This window comes from Sinocyclocheilus anshuiensis, unplaced genomic scaffold, assembly GCF_001515605.1.
Source record: "Sinocyclocheilus anshuiensis isolate Anshui unplaced genomic scaffold, SAMN03320099.WGS_v1.1 scaffold472, whole genome shotgun sequence".
Taxonomy (NCBI): domain Eukaryota; kingdom Metazoa; phylum Chordata; class Actinopteri; order Cypriniformes; family Cyprinidae; genus Sinocyclocheilus; species Sinocyclocheilus anshuiensis.
Window position 1 is genome coordinate 1,357,057 of NW_015557102.1, and position 19,069 is coordinate 1,376,125.

The 19,069-nt window shown below is 37.9% G+C and overlaps 2 protein-coding genes and 1 non-coding gene across 3 annotated transcripts in view; 1 reads left to right on the forward strand and 2 right to left on the reverse strand.

The window, feature by feature from the left end:
• Nucleotides 1-2,006: 2,006 nt before the first annotated feature.
• LOC107677585 (autophagy-related protein 9A-like) lies at nt 2,007-8,251 on the forward strand. Its single transcript, XM_016472526.1, has 16 exons — nt 2,007-2,123; nt 2,411-2,472; nt 2,937-3,088; nt 3,292-3,335; nt 3,468-3,532; nt 3,671-3,820; nt 3,932-4,073; nt 4,282-5,030; nt 5,155-5,308; nt 5,733-5,912; nt 6,032-6,271; nt 6,498-6,733; nt 7,285-7,402; nt 7,660-7,858; nt 7,947-8,089; nt 8,180-8,251. Exons 3-16 carry the CDS (start codon nt 2,986-2,988, stop codon nt 8,186-8,188), a joined length of 2,532 nt encoding a protein of 843 aa, XP_016328012.1. The 5' UTR covers nt 2,007-2,123; nt 2,411-2,472; nt 2,937-2,985; the 3' UTR covers nt 8,189-8,251.
• A 3,183-nt stretch (nt 8,252-11,434) lies between these two features.
• On the reverse strand, nt 11,435-11,507 carry trnak-uuu (transfer RNA lysine (anticodon UUU)). Its single transcript has one exon. It is a non-coding gene; the product is annotated as a tRNA-Lys (tRNA).
• Nucleotides 11,508-13,285: 1,778 nt separating this feature from the next.
• The window catches only part of LOC107677569 (pericentrin-like), a 53,885-nt gene continuing 48,101 nt past the window's right edge, over nt 13,286-19,069 (reverse strand). The window contains 7 exon segments of the mRNA XM_016472501.1: nt 13,286-13,437; nt 13,538-13,632; nt 13,850-14,076; nt 14,342-14,506; nt 14,760-14,918; nt 15,840-16,010; nt 16,716-17,414. Coding sequence (XP_016327987.1) covers nt 13,286-13,437; nt 13,538-13,632; nt 13,850-14,076; nt 14,342-14,506; nt 14,760-14,918; nt 15,840-16,010; nt 16,716-17,414 — 1,668 coding nt within the window.

A 19,069-nucleotide genomic window follows, 5' to 3' on the forward strand; every position in this document is an offset into this window, starting at 1 on the left:
ATTTGTGCTACCCTGTCAGATTTTGCTACCTCCCATTAAAACAGTAGGTAGTACAATTCGACAACGACAAATGTTACCTGTCAAATTATGGTTTATTAACGTCTACACCTACCACAACCCTAAACCTACCCTTACAGTAATGCAAATACATTAAATATTGTTGTTCAGCGTGAGAAAAAGGACGCAATATTGATGTGCGCATGCGCAGTAAACCCTGGTAGGACAATCTGACTGGTAGGATAAAATGTCAGGACACCTGTTTATAACAAAGCAAAAGAGGAAAAAGAACGGGTTGATAACCACTTTCGTTTTCATATAACTATAAACTATGATAAAAGTTCATCAGCATGCACTAATTAAGTCCCCTAAGGGGGAAGTCGTGGCCTAATGGTTAGAGAGTCGGACTCGTAACCCAAAGGTTGCGGGTTCGAGACTCATACACATACAGCGCTCTGGGTAAATACATCCACATCCCTACCCCCCGCTCCCCCCACTGGTACGGTCCAACCAGGAGCACAAAACAGAGAAGTGGAAAATCAGAATAATGAATAATTTTTTTATGTTAGTTAAAAAATCAGATTCGGGCGCAACAACCCAAACTTGTAAAATTGAAAATTAAAATGAGAGTCAATTATCCGTTTGTAAATTGCTCCAAAGAAATTAAAGTTTGAAGCCAACTTTTCATTTGGTTCATTTTGATGGTGCGAATTGAACAGAGAACCGCTCTTGTTACTCCATCTTTACAAAAATACCATAGCCTGTCCTGACTAAATTAAGGTGGCTTGCAGCCCAGTTAAGGCTGCTCTGTGCCTGCTCAAACTTCAGTGTAAAGGTGCAATTCCACATAAAAGCCAGATTAATATATGCCTGCTCAGATCCACCTGAGCTCCTATCAAAGCTTACAGGTACAGTTGTAATTGCTGTGGAAATGTATTTATGCAACCTCTGAGCAGCATTAAACAGTCTGTGTAAAGACACCTAAATGCTACTTCAGAAGTGCTTCTGTGCCACCTTTGCAGTGTAAATTTGGCTTTATTCACATTCGCTGTTTTCTTTTGTGCTGCACATGTCATATTTGAGATTTAAACAGTTATTTCAGCATGCACTTATTCTGCAGCTAATTTGTAAACAAGCTTGAACAGTACTATGATCTAAAAATATTGTCTGTTTCTCTCCAAAATCATATTATGAAATTTAAGCACACTTGGTTGCATCAGTCAATTCATTGTTGATGCAACAACAAGTCACAAGGGGGAGCCATTGTATAGACAGGTAGTGCGAACTGTTGCCCAGGTGACCATTCAATGTTTCTTTCATTCAGAGTGTACTGAGCGGTTGTTGAATTAGGACTGCCATATCTGTCCCATTCACACTAGAACTGCACAATAGACCCTTCTGAACCATTTAATGTGTCTGAATTGATTTGAAATGTGTTTTTTTTATCACAAGCCAAAAACTATAAAATCTATTTTAAAATGATATTTCTTTTAATTTTAACCATAGGAATAAAGGTGGAGCCATGGCAAACAAAATTTTGAGATGTCAAACTTCTTTCTAGATTTAATGTGAATAGCATGTATCAGTCATTGGTACTTGTGTCTCTTGAGTGTAAGATGAACAAAATATGAATATTTTTGGCACTAAAAAAGCTATTGTAATGACTAACTAAGTGTTTTGTCCTCTTGAAATGTAATAACCTTGTAATTTCTGTTGTTTGCGTTCAAAACATTCTGTAAAGGGCTTTAATTTGCTGTCCTGTAAGCTGTAACATACAACCAACTATGATTAATCATCGTTTACTATTTAACTCAAAGTGTAATTTAAATATTCAGGTACATTTACAATTTTCAATGTATTCTGGGGAATTCATTATCTGAATGCTTTTGGAATTAATATTGTTTGCTGTATTTACTAAAAGAAGACCCACCTCCTGATGCCATTGGCTCGTTCACATCCAAAACCTGCTTCTGATTGGACAGCAAATGTGTCACGCAGTGGACGCGGCCTCTGTACCGTGCGTCAAAAATCGAAACCAAAAATGCTTCAGAAGCGACAACAAAGGAGAACTTGGCGTTTATAACGTAGCGCGAACCATAAATCACTGTTCCTTATATTCGAACGAGGTAAGATTTCATTCAAATCCTTTTTCTGAATAGCGAATCGCCTGTTCGTTGCTGTATAGGTAGGTGTTTCTCAATGTGACGCGCATATATCATATTTTCCGCAGGCTTCTGTTGACATAACTGGGTGCCTCCTGTCAGCGATAATAACAAACATTAGTTATTTTAAGTATTAAAGGTCATGTACGGATAACACAGAAGACTTCAAAAGTAACCAATGCTACTGTGTTCTGTTTTTTGCCTTTTGCAAGAATGGACTGACTGTCTTATGTTTTTGCTGTTTCATCTAGGAAGAGCAGAATTGCTCCCGTAGTCCTTTTGGTTTCATAAATGAAATGGCGGGAGGTACAAGGTAAGAATGATTAATCTTCTAATAAACAGTGTTATGTTTAAATTCAGACACGTTCCTTAAAGGTAGCATTGATTGTTTATTAGAGATTGGCATTTGACAAAGCCAGCCAAACTGGTCCAACAATAAAAAAAAACTGCTAACGTAATGGCAATAAAATGCAGTGGTTTAAACATATTATGTTGGGTAAGTATGTTATTTTATCGGTTTCTTAACATGTGAGTGATGTGCACGTTTCTTATGAGCGTGGGCCCGCTGTTGTTGCGCAATGAGGTCTACGGTGGAGTATCCTGACATGTTTTTGTGGGCTGGGTATTTTTTTAAATACCATTTTGAACTACAATTTGTCATGCTTTATACATATTTAAATGTCTTTACACATAATTTGAACCACATTTATTTTATCTTGTTTTTATCACACCCAGTGGTTTCCTTAAAATGAAATAAGTGTGCGTTTTAATCTAAAGGCAGCAGAAGGGATAGTGTGTGACAGGAGAATCGGGGGCTGACAGCGGGATGGCCCACTTTGACACAGAGTACCAGCGCCTGGAGGCGTCCTACAGTGACTCCCCTCCCGGAGAAGAGAATCTGCTGGTGCATGTTCCAGAGGGATCCAAATGTAAGATTTAAGGCAGATCCCACAATTTTAACTAAAGAAACAAATGCACTATAGTTTGTGTGCCTATTGTATGTCAGAGCCATATGCTGTTATTCTTTTGGCAAGTTTGCCTTAAACAACACGCTTCTTCTTACCATTAACATAGCTCTACATTTTTCCATGTAATTTTTCATAAAAGTAATTAATTTAGTTGTTTATTTCAGCTCCATGGCACCACATTGAAAATCTGGACCTTTTCTTCCAGAGAATATCCTTTGTGCACTGAAATATATTGCTTAATTATGGATTAAATAGATTTTGTAAATGTTAAATCAAGTAGATTGATATCAATTTAGTGATTACGGTCAACAAAAGTCTTATTTTTCTTAACATTCAATACGTCTATAATCTACATCAGAAGAATGGATTTACTTGTATGCTGCTGGGTGAAATATTTGAGCTTGTGTAAGTATCAATTCATTTACTGTATCCTTCATTAAATATGGTTGTACAAATAGTACTAGTGTCTGTAAACAGTGGATCAGTGTTTAGACTTCTTTAACCTAATGAACTGTCATGCACTTTTTTCCATCATTATTCCAGGCAACTGGTGTTTGTGGTGGCATTCACAGTGTTCCTGGCTAACTGTGTGGACTATGACATCCTCTTTGCCAACAAGTTTGTTAATCACACTGATTCCTCAAAGGTTACGCTTCCTGATGCATTTCTTCCAGTGGATGTGTGCAGTGCTCGGTATATTTCATATATTAAATGTCATTAACGATGTGGCGTTACTGTTATTGCCTCTTACTATCAGTATGATCCATCATAACACAAACTGTCTTTTGTTAAAATGTGTTTTAGGATCCGTGACAGTGTTTTGGTCATCTTCATCCTTATCATATCAGGGGTCTTTTGGCTCCACCGTCTCGTCAAGTTTATCTACAACATCTGTTGTTACTGGGAGATCAGATCGTTTTACATCAACGCCCTAAAAATGTCCATGGTGAGCTTTCCTGCTAACTCATTGTAGCACATTTACTAAAGCGTTTTGGTTCTGAGTCAGCAGTGGAGGAAAGCATACTCTGTTTTTCTTATGTGTTTTTGATGCCAGTAAGCCATTTAAACTTCTGAGCAAGGGTACCATAATGAGGTTATAGTATTCAACTGAGTTCACATTTTGAAATTTTCAATAAGCCCTTTCTCTCTTTCAGACGGACCTTCCTTATTTCACCTGGCAGGAGGTGCAGGGAAGGATTATTGAGATACAGAAGGAGCACCAGATTTGCATCCACAAAAAAGAACTGACAGAGCTGGACATCTACCACCGCATACTGCGTTTTAAAAACTACATGGTCGCAATGGTCAATAAGTCACTCCTACCCGTGCGTTTTCGTTTGCCTCTGCTGGGTGACACTGTTTTTTACACTCGTGGTCTCAAGTATAACTTTGAGTTGATTTTCTTCTGGGGCCCTGGATCTCTTTTTGAAAACGAGTGGAGTCTGAAGCCGGAGTACAAACGTGGAGGGAACCGTTTGGAGCTAGCGGATCGTCTGAGCTCAAGGATCTTGTGGATTGGAATTGCCAACCTTCTCTTGTGTCCAGTTATCCTGATTTGGCAGATTCTGTATGCGTTCTTCAGCTACACTGAGGTGATCAAGCGTGAGCCAGGAAGTCTGGGTGCTCGATGTTGGTCCCTGTATGGCCGTTTTTACCTCCGACACTTTAATGAACTAGACCATGAGCTGATGTCACGCCTCAGCAAGGGCTACAAGGCCTCCTCGAAGTACATGAACTGCTTCATGTCACCATTACTGACGGTGGTGGCTAAGAACGTGGCGTTCTTTGCTGGCTCCATACTAGCAGTTTTGATTGCTTTGACCATTTATGATGAAGATGTATTGGCTGTCGAACACGTGCTCAGCAGTATTACATTACTTGGGATCTGCGTCACAGTCTGCAGGTGTGGCCAAGATAAAACAGATCACTAGAACTGAGTCTTTGGATATTTGTTGTCCATTTTATTTACTGGTGAGATTTGACTTTGAACTATTTTGTGTTCATTCTTTCACTCTTGCTTGCCCTAGGTCTTTTATCCCAGACAAGCATATGGTGTTCTGCCCAGAACAGCTGCTTAAAGTGATCTTGGCACACATCCATTACATGCCTGATCATTGGCAGGGTAATGCCCACCGTTATGAGACCAGAGACGAGTTCGCACAGCTCTTTCAGTACAAGGCTGTAAGTAATGCAGCTTTGTGGACCTAACACAAATATATTATTATTGTTGTGAATGAAAACGAACATAACATTTTCATTAACTGAAATAAAAATGAGAATTGGAAAACCAAAAATCCATTTTCGTTATTTCAAAGTTAAATAACATAAAATAAAAAGGACCACAAATTAATTGTAGTTTTTGATACACAGCATACCATGCATTACAGAACCAAGACAGGATTTTGGTGATGATAATGACATATGCCATATAAATATAATTCCCAAGTCCTATCTGCAGTTTCAGTGTTTGTTTTTTATTAAAAATGAGGTCAATTTGTTTTTACAAATGAAACATGTATGGATGATCCTTTCACAATATAATCAATAACATGCATTTCTAAAATAGTATTTCATGTTGATTGTCTTTTGATCTCTGTTCCTGTAGGTGTTTATTCTTGAGGAGCTGTTGAGTCCTGTCATCACTCCCTTCATTCTAATCTTTTGCTTGCGGCGTAAATCTCTAGAGATCATAGATTTTTTCCGAAACTTTACTGTGGACGTGGTCGGTGTGGGCGATACTTGCTCTTTTGCACAGATGGATGTCCGTCAACATGGTCATCCTGCGGTAAGGGCACAAACCTTTTTTCCCCCAAATTATTTTCACTATTGTGCTTTTTTGTAGATGTATCTACGTAGTTCTCTCTTTATTTGTTGACTATGATGCCCTTTTGTGGTCCACTATAGTGGATGTCTGCTGGGAAAACAGAGGCCTCCATCTATCAGCAGGCAGAAGACGGGAAGACTGAACTGTCACTCATGCACTTTGCTATCACAAATCCACACTGGCAGCCCCCTCGGGAGAGCACGCATTTCATCAGCCTTCTGAAAGAGAAGGTGCACCGCGAGGCCGCCACAGGACAGCAGGGAATCATAGCAGAGAATCCTGCATTTACCTCAACCCATTCACTACAGTCTGATTCAGAGGTATCCAAATGACTGAGCTGCCGACATCCATCCAGATCATTACATATAATAATATATTTCTAATGGCCAATAAGATCAATAATAGGAATAATAAAGTTCTGGGTCCTAAAATAAATTTATGAAAAGTGATCCAAAACCCGCTTTTAAGATTAGATACAATATGATTACAAAGAGAACTAAGTTCTTTTTAAAAAGAGGTCTGATTTTGGGTGTTGTTTCATTTCAGCCTCACAGTCTTATTGCAAATCTCCTGATGGGACCCCCTTCCCTGGCCTCGCTGCATCTGGGTCGAGAGGGCTCCATCAATCCTGTGTCCATTGGAGTGAGTGAGGGGGCATCTGCCCTCCGAGCCCTCTCTCCTGTCAGCACGAGTCTACACCTGCGGGGCAGCTACCCATCTGCCAGACTGCCACGACCTGACCATCCAGCTGTGGTGGCTGGGAGAGCAATGGCAGGCTCAGGGTAATGACTGAACACAAATTAACGTATTGTATTGTTATTTTTTATAGAGTTTCATAAATTGTAATAATAATTCTATAATTTTTCAGCTTTATTATTTTATTGATTTTCTCTTGTGTATTCTAAGTGTCCAAGTAAAAGATGTTGATTTTGAGCTCGACACTAGAATTCACAGAAATGCCTTATATTGAGTAGCTTTGGGCATTCTCATTGTGATTCATCTGGGTTCACAACCCTTTAAACATTAAAAACAAAGTCAAAAAAAAAAAACACTTGTAAAAATGTTGAATAAATACACAAAATGTGTACAGTTAGTAGTGAACGAGACCTGTTAACATTTACATTTCATAGATTTCTTATTAAGAAGACTTTATTTCGAATCACATGATTTCTTATTAAAATAGCAATTTTAACAAAATTTACACTGCTGTTCAAAACTTTTGAACTAATATAGGTGTCTTTGCATCTTTACAGCTAGACTGATTTTAAAATGTCTCTGCCAAACTATTTCATATCATTCATTTGTTCTTTTTTCTTGGATCGTCCTCATCCAGCACTGATGCCCGTACCATCAGCTCTGGCAGTAGCGCCTGGGAAGGCCAGCTGACCAGTATGGTCCTATCAGAATACGCCTCCACAGAGATGAGCATTCATGCCCTCTACATGCATGAGGTAAAGCAACACATGAACTGTTGATACAAGCAAAGCTTTATTACACAATTATGGAATCAGTGAATGCACATGTATGGGACTGATTTAAGAATGTGTGAGACTGCCATGATCATTATACTTCCCACAAATGCTGGGCATCTTAGCTGCTTTTCCTTCATTATCTGGTCCAAATCAGCATTTTATCCAATGATGTGTTGAAAGAGGTCAGTCTCTAGTCTGCACCTGAATATTAGTAACTATATCTAATGTGTGACTAGATGCACAAGCAGCAGTCGCGAGGTGAGGTGTCTCGACACGCCTGGCACGGACAGGAGAGTGACGAGAGCAGTGAGAGTGTCAATGAGGACATGGAAGCCGCCCGCACCTTCCCCCGTTCCAGCACTTTCCCAACCACCTCACACCAGGCGGGGGCAGCACAGCAGAGCGGCAGCCAGCGGCGCTATGGCGGAACCTCAGGTACTACAAACGACTGTTTGTAGTAATATCTAAGAATGAAAAGTGCCACAACGTAGTCTTTACATGGGCGACAAACGGTCTCCTGCAGATCCTGTTTCTGGAAGCTTCCGAGCTCAGAGAACGCCTCGTATGCCTATGGGTGGCTGGTCTGAGGAGAACCAAATGAGCAGACATCACGACCCAGTGCCCGAGGAGGGGTCTGAGGACGAGCTACCACCACACATCCATAAGGTATAACAGGAAAGCAGTAAATATGAAGCAACATTGATATGTGCTGGATTCCTAATATTAATTTCTGTGTTCTCGTCTTTTTTTTTTTAGGTTACTTAACAGGTGTATCGTAGATGAAGTACTCGAGAGACTCACAGCATCCATTTACTTTTGGACACTGATAAAAAAAAAGTCATATTTATTTACTCTTGGACAAAACACAAGTCTGAGCTTAATTACTGTATGTCAGAGTGGCATCGTATCAAATTTCCAGATGCATTGTAATGGTTTGAGCTTCTGTGGGAAAGATAGAATGAACAACATTATCAAAATACTCAATTATTCATAGTTCTCACATATTGATCCACTTGAGAGAAGTTCTGTAAAGTATTTCATTGTGAATAGGAAAGTCTATTTGCCAGCTGGACAAAGCAGTTGACAGAAGTCCTTTGAGTAAACGGCCAAATAGGATTGCATTCAGTTGACATTTCCGTTCTTGTCAAAAAGTAAAGGTTGGTGTTGATGTAGGAAATATGTGCTTAGAAATTTTGAGCTGCTTTGAATAATTTTGATAGGAGGAAGAAATATTTATAATATGCAATGTGCCATTATGAACTTTAAGCTTTGCAAACTTAGATTTTATTGCCAATCCCAGATTTCTGTGAGGGGGGGGAAAACCATTGAAGATCATTCAAGTCTGGCACTATAAAAATGATGCATGCTCTTTATTAATTTTTTTTATTTGCAAAATATCAAGTGAGAATGCACTTTATCGTTTTTCAGATCCAAAGGATGACTCCAAGGCAGTGGACAAATCGCACTTGTTTTTATTAACATGCAGTTTTAAAAGAAGTTGTATATTTCTGGCTATAGGATAAAACCCCAGGATTTTTTTCAGTTAGATTTTCAGTTTATTTACCGTGGCTCAGGTGAATAAAACATGATTCGTGAGAATGAGGGAGTTGTGTATAGCATTATATGTTTCAGATATCTCAGGACCGGCTTGTTTTTGGCACTGAAGTTTCCCAGAAAGTGCATGACACTTGAGTGATTGCAGCCTTCTGCACCTTTCATCCTCAAACCCATAACTGCTAAAGAGAATAAACAATCCTTTGTGTAGTTTGCGTGTGACTGCAAAAGATTTTGGATTTCATTCATAGAACATCACTGCATAAAAAAAACTGACCCCATTTCTCATATCTTGCACTGCTCGCATACATTGTGCTTAGAGAATGTTCAAGGTGCAAATTGTGCATGACCCTTGACCTTTATACTGGTATGTGTTTGTAATAATTGGCCTGTAAAATGCTTCTCTGACCTTAACTAATCTATCAACTGCAGCTGTGCATTTTCCATTGGCTTTTGTTTTCAGTTTTCTAGACTGTGTTGTATATTTACATTTTGTACAGGTTAAATTCATCAATAAAATATATTTAATAGCTTGTGTACAGTTATTAAAAAATACAGTGGTGTGAAAAAGTGTTGGCCCCCTTCCTGTTTTTTACATTTTTTGCATATTTGTCACACTTAAAAGATTCAGATCATCAAACAAATTTTAGATTTTTTTTAAAAAAGGGGATTTTATATTTATATGATTTTATGTTCATGTTTTAATGATTCCTGAATTAAAGGGTTGAAAATCAACCCACTATTTAATTAAACCATATATATACTGTACTGTAGAGGTCTGCATTCCCGTGGTGCCCGCGCGACCCGACCGGATTTTTTGCGCCGCGGGATTAAATTCCCGAATAAAACGCGGTAGCGGTCGGCAACTCTGGTGTAATTGGAACGGGAGCGGGCGGTCTAACAATATCCCGCTCCCGACGTCCATTTAGAACAGCATATCTGCGCTTTATTCTTATTGACCACCGGTATATGGAGGACGAAACCTGCAAAAACAATAAATAAATAAATATGCAAATAAATAAATGTCTGTATAAATACACAAATTCTTGTTTAAATACATATAGAAATAATTAAACATGTGATTAAAGTAGGAAAATAAATAAAATAAATTAGTGGACAAATGGAAAATGTTTAAGGAAATGCTAAACTCATCCTATTTATTTTCCTTTGATCACTCATTTATTTCTGAATGTAGTTCCACATTTTTTGTCCCTCTGCGCAACATGCTAATGAGAGGGTGAAATAAAATACAGTATTTTTGCTACAAAATAAAATTACAGTAAGTTACGACCGAACTGCTGCCAGTTAGTTACTGTAATTTCTACAGGAAGTGTTTTTTACAGTGTAGATATTAATTTACCGTTTATTTTAATAAATATCAAAAATCTAAAAGGTGTGCATTATAGTTGACACCTACATGAACACTTTACAGTTGGTTTTATGACTGAGCCATTCTCCTCAAATGCTATTGAGCTTTAAATTCTGGCATATTTTGTGCTTGAGCCCATATTTGTAAAGAAAAAAAATAGCAATATTTACATATGATTTGACAGTTTATTTGAATAAATATCAAAAATCTAAAAGGTGTGCATTATAACTGAGACCTACATGAACATGTTACAGTTGGTTGTGTTACTGTAAGTTATTCTCCTCAAATGCTATTGAGTTTTAAATTATGATATATATTTTGTGTTTGAGCCCATTCGGTAGTGAAATAAACAACATATTTATATATGATTTGACAGTTTATTTATTTAGCTTTCTCATGATTATAACTACAAAACTAGCCCTATGAAAAAGTGTAAGATAATAATTAGTCCCCTTGACTGATGAAGTTAATACGCATGCGCAGGCAAACGCTCAAGCGCGACACACACGATCCGCCTACTCTTGCATAATTGACACCCTCTCATTAGCATGTTGCGCAGAGGAAAAATAAATGCGGAACTACATTCAGAAATAAATGAGTGATCAAAGGAAAATAAATAGGATGAGTTTAGCATTTCCTTAAACATTTTCCATTTGCCCACCAATTTATATTATTTATTTGCCTATTTTCATCACATGTATAATTATTTATTTATGTATTTAAACAAGAATACGTGTATTTATGCACACATTTATTTATTTCTTTGTGTATTTATGTATTTATTGTTTTTGCAGGTTTCGTCCTCCATACATATTGGTCCTCCATACTCGTCCTCTTTTATTTGTCAGCCTATCTCGCTTTCTTTCAGTAGCGGAAATTTAAATGTGAGATTCTGGAAACGAGATCTAAATTTAGCTGGAACGGTCGGGTCGGGAAGAAAATTATTCTAAGCGGACAGCGAGTGAACAAAGAGTGGATATATAGCGTGAGCGGGTGGGTGCGGAATAGAACCTTGCGGGACCTCCCGCGCAGACCTCTACTGTACTGCCACGCATATTCTTCGTTAGTAAAAGTTAAGAAAAAAGAACCGCCCGAACAGGGACTTGAACCCTGGACCCTCAGATTAAAAGTCTGATGCTCTACCGACTGAGCTATCCGGGCCTTCTGTAACATCATAGCGCACCCCGTCTTCACGTGCTTCACAACAATGTGTAATCAACAACAACACAATGATAGACATTATATATTATATATATATATATATATATATATATATATACACAGTATATACAGACATACCATACTATAATGCCTCAGGTGGACTCGCGAAAATTGAGGTATGAACAACATTAAACGCTGAAACCGGAGCTGAACTACAGCAGCAAGCACGCTGGTTATTCTTCCATCCGAATGAATGAATCCAGACCGACACCAGAACATGAAAATATATTTTATATACTCTGAACTTTGCAGTCCGATTCACATAACGTACTGGTTTACAAAATTTCAGCGCATGCGCAGATGTCGTCGCATTATGTTTCGTGCAAATTTTTAGACGGCCATATATTCTTTTTAAAATATATATTTTTTTTACACTTCCTGATTTCCAAATGGCCAAAAAGCAACACTTATTTCCAACTTGAGGAAAATTTGATGTCACATGGACCATCATAGCGCTAACATCCTCCACAAACATATCATATCACGTAGTATTATCTAGCTAACGTTACTGTTATGCTACGTGAGGCTCTTTTAATATCAGGCCTATCAAAAACATCATTTATTCAATATTCCCCTTTAAATCGAGATGTCATGCCTTAAAGAGGCATAAATTATTGTCCAGCAATGAATTCAATAAGCAAAAGCTACTTAATAGGATATATAAGATATGCACAAATATTACTCCCTGTGAACTGACCGATTCAGCATATTGAAGGGGCATACCGTGCAAAGATCTTCTGTTAAAAAGCAACTAATTTTTTCCCCATTTTCCACTAATCTAAAATGTAATCTTTGAGACCACATTAACAAAAAAAAAACCTTCCCAGCTAGGTACCCTACACTTAACCTGTATTAATTTCTTTCTTCAGCTGAACATAAAAGATGATATTTTAAAGAATGTGGGTAACCAAAGAAAGAAAGAAAGAAAGAAAGAAAAAGAACACTATGGAAGTCAATGAGAAACGGTTAGGTTACCCACATTCTAAATGCCAGAATTTTCATTTTTGGGTGAACTATCTTTTATTTTTTTTAATGACACAGACACCAAATAACTCAATTTAGACTAAAATATATTTATTGATTTTCGTAGAAATACTGTTCATAAAAAAAAAAAAAAAAGAATATAAAACATTTTAAAAAAAATCAATTTCTTTCTTCAGCTGAACATAAAAGATGATATTTTAAAGAATGTGGGTAACCAAAGAAAGAAAGAAAGAAAGAAAGAAAGAAAGAAAGAAAAAGAACACTATGGAAGTCAATGAGAAACGGTTAGGTTACCCACATTCTAAATGCCAGAATTTTCATTTTTGGGTGAACTATCTTTTATTTTTTTTAATGACACAGACACCAAATAACTCAATTTAGACTAAAATATATTTATTGATTTTCGTAGAAATACTGTTCATAAAAAAAAAAAAAAAAGAATATAAAACATTTTACAAAACATGTCCAACCATGTGCATTTAAACAGTGACATCCATTAAAAATCACAAATTCAAGTGCAAATGTCTTAATAAATGCTTACTGTGGACAACAAGTAAAAAAATATAAACTGTGAAAATGTACAGACCATTCAAAAATTGTATACAAACTTTGAGTAAGAAAGAAAAGAGTGAAAGTTAATGAATCCGACATTTGTAATTTGAATTAAAAACACTAAAAGGGAAAACCAACCTAGATCCACACTACATACACCTGTTTGTATAGTAAGAAATATTTCACCTATGATTCAGTCTGAAGGGTGATTTGATTGGCGGCACCAGAGACGAGACCACACCCCTTTGCGCAAAGGCTTGATCATGGGTGGGTGGAGAGTTGAACGCAACTCCAGTCTGCTGTGGCCTCAGCACTTCAGTCCTCAAGGCAGGAACTAAGAGAGAAGGGAAAACAGCACATAAATTACTTATGATTTAAATCACCTGCAGAACTACCAAATCAAGTCTGCAAGCTGAACAACTTACCACTCTTACCTGTGCTTGGTCCTGTTCCATGCCCGTTAACTGTAGCACTGCCTACTGAGATTTTCCTTGTAGCTCTTTGCCATTTCCTAGTGAGGAACTTCAGTCTTAAAAAAAAAAAAAAAAGGGGGTCAGGAAACTCATTCCAGTTTTGCCTTGGTTTATTGGGTGGTTACTAAGGCAAAAATGGAATAAATGTACATTTAAAACTCAAAGTTTTAAATACAAATTTAAACATTTCTAAACTTGAAACAGTCACAAGCAAGCGGTTTCCAAACTCCATACTAACTTTGCCAGACACATCTACGTAGCCATTCTTTTTACCTTGAGATAGCGATGACTACTCTGACAGATGTTCTGAAGCGGTTTAGAGGTCTAGAGGCCTTTGATTGGCTCAATGTCGGCTGCGCACCCATACGAGCGATTAGCACAAGAGTAGCCTGTTCGCACTCTTGAAACCCTCCCAGCAGCAATAGCAGATAATGCTTCTGATACACCAGCGACTTCCTGTAACTCTCCGCTCGCAGGTATCTCTCATAGAGCCGCTGCACCTACAGGAACAGGTTCATAAAGCAAGCACTTCAAACACACTTAAAATGTACTTTTAAATTATAAAAATAAATACCAAAAAAAAAAAAAACTCAATCTGACATTAACCAACATCAAAGAACTGTAAATGTGTTGTTAAATTATTCAAATAAGCTAAAATATCAGAAGGTTACTTCAAGTACATATTTTCGGTCAAAAACCAAACACTACATTAAACCATTTAAATAAAGGAACTGATTATACATTTAATTCATTAATCCAAATTACCCGGTTATTAGAGAGGTCATAGGTGGGTCTGTTTTCATTGCTAGCTGTGACTTTTGAGAGTTCAGCCTCTGCTTTACGCAGCACAGCCTGAAGAGTTGCTTTTTCCTTCTGCCAGTCCAGCTTCTCTGATAACATACACTGCTCCGTAACAGCAGGAGATTTCACCTGACGGACAGACAGACATGCACAACCAAATCTATATGAAGCATCACACCTGGAACCAAAATACACACGAACTGAACATTAAAACAGATGAAGAACTGCATTTATCTGCAACTTTCAGCCTTCACACATCATGCAAACATTTTTCAGTAGGTGAATTCATTGGTTGCATAATGTCTTGATTGATGTTAAAAAAGGTCTGCCTTTCAAAAAAGGTTAAAATTAAAAAGAAGAAACTAATTGTTAATAATATCACCTGCTCCTGGTGTTTCAGGCTTTGCAGGTCTCTCTCCAAACAGGATATAGTGTGTTTGAGGGAGATCTTCTCCTCACTCAGAGCAGCGAGACACTCAGAGAAATCGGCGTTCTCCTTCAGCAAACGTTCCATTAGAGAGTTAGTGGATGAGGTTGAATCCTATTTAGCAGATGATCAAATATATTACAAATACATCACAATACACGATCAAACTTAATTTGCGGGATTGTGATTCCTGATAATTGCAATTGAAAAAAATCTGATAGGGTTTAAAAAAAAAAATCTGATAGGTTTTATAGGGTTGCACAATATGGCCACAAACGATCCTTTTCTTCCCTTTGTGCTCAAGGATAACCAGGGTATTTCTGCAACACCTACTGTCAGAGAGTGAATTCTCATTTCCGTTCAATGTGCCTGCCATTTTTCCCCCCATAATGGTCTGAACAGACAAGTCACGTGAAAATCGGATCAAATTTGAGGCAATAATTTGCATTGGTTTCAACAGTTTTGGTTCCCATTAACTTTCACTACAATGGATAAAAATATACAACTGATTTCCTTGAGCACTGAAACTATTTAAGTTACCAGCATTCTTTAAAATATCTTGTGTTCCACATAAGTCAGTCAGTCATACAGTTTTGTAATGACAAGATGGTGAGTAAATTACGCCACTTTTCACTTTTGGGTGAAGTATCCCTTTAGCACTTGCTTTTACGCATTCTGTACTAACAAAGTACAACAAAACCGATTTCGCCTTCATTTTAAATGTCATACAATTCATTTTGTATCTGTACAAACACTTTCGTCTGAGTGAAAGCTTGTGAGAATAAGTAGGACTGGGTATATTGGGGATATGGTCAGCTGGTCTGGTTACTTCAAATATAGACTTGTCAGCATTAAATTATTGTTCATATATGCCAAGTGTGATTGTTAAATATCTGTGTGATAAATAATAAATAAACTTAAAATTTGCTTGTAAAACAAAAACAGCTGAGTGCGTTTTTGGATTAGGTTTGGGTTTGTAATTTAAGAGTACAAGACAGACATGCCGATACAAAACTTAGGGCTGGAGAACATTACCTGAGAGATGTTTGAGAGTGCATTCTGGCCTAAGGTCAGGCCATTGGAGTGTGTCTCTCTCTGCAGGCATTCTGATGTGAGCCTTTTCTCTTTGTGCTCCAGGTCAGCCAACGTCTGCTGCAGCTGCCTCAACCGCTGCTGATCCTTCTCACGCAACACTTCCAACTCCAACTGAGACAATTCATCAAATAACTTCAGTGCTCTTAAACAATGACAGCAAACTATGATGATCATGTACATATCAAATTAAAGGGTTAGTTCACTCAAAAATGATTAACCATCAACTGTTCCAAACCTATAAAACTGGTTAATCTTCAAAACACAAATTAAAGAGATCTCCCAAATATGAAAATTCAGTCATTAATTACTCACCCTCATGTCGTTCCAAACCCGTAAGAAATTAAGATATTTTTGACGGACATCTCTTGATAATATCGTTTCAGGGTCTGGGAACATTTCAGTCACATTGCTGTCTATGGAGGGTCAGAAAGCTCTCGGATTTCATCAAAAATATCTGAATTTGTGTTCTGAAGATGAATGAAGGTCTTACGAGTTTGGAACGACATGAGGGTGAGTTACTGACAGAATTTTTATTTTTGGGTGAAATATCCCTTTAAAATATCTTGAATTAAACCTGAGTGGTTTCTGCCCGTTCATTGAAAGTCAAGCTAACCAAAACAAAAACAAGGTGATGTAAAAAGAATTAATATGAATCAAGCAGTTGAATCCCAAGTTACACATCTTGTGAAGAGAAATGATCGCTTTATGATGAACTGATTTAATTTAAGTTTTTGGGTCTTATTGGTTTGGAACAACAATGGTAAGTACATTTTAACAGAACTGACATTTTTGGGTGAACTATCCCTTTTTCCTCACCAGTTTCTCATTGGTGCGTTCCTGTCGTCGCTCCTTTTCCACCTGCTCCTGTTTCTCCTGTCTCCTCTGCCTCTCCATCTGCTCCTCCCTCACTCTCTCCCTCTCTTTCACCACTCTCAATTTTTCTTTCATCACATCCAACTCTGTTTGTAACTGAGCAGCTCTTTCTCGCGCCGCCTCTAAAGTGTGTCCGACCTGTGTTTTCTGAGTCTGCAGGCCTTCCAGAGCAGCATGGAGCCTCCTCACTTCCTCCTGCTCCTTGTGTGCCTCCTGCTCTGCCTGCTCCGCTTGCCTGCGCTTCCCTTCCAGCACCTGCCCTTGCAGACGTTCCAACATGGCTGCCAGGTCCTCTCCCTGACGCCTCTCCTGTTCCAGTTGCGCCCGTAGGTCCTGTATAAACTTTCTGTCATGGGCACTGGCTGCTTCCTGTCTCCGAGCTTCCTCCTCTAAACGGCGCACATGCTCCTGGGCTTGGCGAGAGAGAGAATCTGATAGCTCTGCTGATCGAGAGCGTTCCTCCTCAAGGCAGGAAAGCGCAAGTTCAGTGCGTTCGCGTTCCTGGGCCAGCAGGGCCTCACAACGAGACTGCTCGATCTGGAGCTCAGAGCGCAGGTTACTGGATGTGATACACTCCTGGTCCAGTGTGGAGTTAAGCTGACTGACATGTGATGCTTGCTCATTTAAAGCCTGGTGCAAAGACTGTAAAAAAACAAAAACAATAAAAAAATAAGATTTTAATTACCAATTGTTATAAATGAAACAAACCCCACACAGGTTTCATAATCCTCAATTTCACCACATAATAAAATTAAATAAATCAATAGGTAACGATTTAAACACATACAGTGAGTATATCTGACTTTACATCAGTATACTGTGCATATATATACACAAGTAAAGTAAATCTCAGTTGCATGGCTGTTTATATCGTCACAAAATGTAAGCTATATTTTCTCACAGGAGTGAAGACTTTTTTTTAAAGAAAGTAAGTAAAGTACTTTTTTTAGATACTGAATTTGTTTTGAAAAAGAAGCTACAGACTGTGATGTCATATCAGAACCACTGCAGTGTCTGTAGAAATTTTGCATGCTCATTCTATTGTGATTGCAGCATTAGACTTGCTTATTATCACAGAAAACAACAACAACTGAGGCCCTGTTTACACTTGGTATTAAGATGCGTTTTGGTCGATCAGATCACAAGTAGACAACGCTAAATACAGGTGTAAACAGGGTGTGAAACGTTTTGAGCTTGTCCACTTTCGACCACTTCCAGAGGTAGTCGAAAACGCATTCGACCGGATTGCTTTCATGGTGTAGACACTGATGCGGGGGTAATCTGGTCAGAAGTGGTCGAAAGTGGACAGAAGAGATGGATTAAAATGCCAGGTGTAAATGGGTATGTGTCTCCATTAGGGATGTTAATTTTAACCGGTTAACCGGTAACTGACCGTGAAGAATTTTGACCGATTAATACAATCAGTTTATTTATCAGTTAGTTAGTTAGTAATTTATCAAAATATTTAAAAAGGTTTGCTGCATGGTTGAAATACGCTACGCATATAAAAAAAAAAAGTTTTTAGAGGAAAAAAAACAACAGTCTAAGTCACATTTTATTATTTCATTCAGAAATGGGCCTAATTCCGACACGAAATGTTTACAAACATTATAATAAACACTGTAAACATAGCTAGGCTATTTTAGTTCCCCTCACTCCACAACAAAGCCTTTCAATTAACAGTATTTAGAAAAGAACAAGAATTAAAAATATAAGAAGCTATAGCTAAACGACAAGCCAAAACGAATTCATTAAGGCTAAAACGAAACTGAACCCAAAGTTGCGTCTCTCATTCGACACAAAATCAAATGTTTCCGTATTCACGATGTATTTGAATGCCAAAATATTATTTATTATGTAGCCTACTTCACTTGCATTCCAATATCCACGTAAAACAAAATGGTTTGCATAACATCATTCACGGCGGTACGATGATAACGCTTAACGGCACAGATTTTACTACATATTTAAACTGAGCAGTGTGTTTTTTTCCATATGTTTGACTGACTGCATTTTATTATGATAATGAACAGGCTGCATTGTCAAGGTAGCAATTATTATGATAATGAGCAGGCTGCATTGTCAAGGTAGCAATACCTGTGTGTGCGCATGTGGCGCTGGCGCAATCATTTGAATTATTTCCTTCTAACAGTGGAAGCAACTACTCCTTTTAGTCAAAGATAATCGGAATTGTAAAAGGTTTGCCTTTATTTGTGTACATTCACAATAAAAAACTAATCTTTGTACTTTTGTAAAATAAGCCTAAAGAAAAATAGGATGCCGCTTTCTGCCGTCTG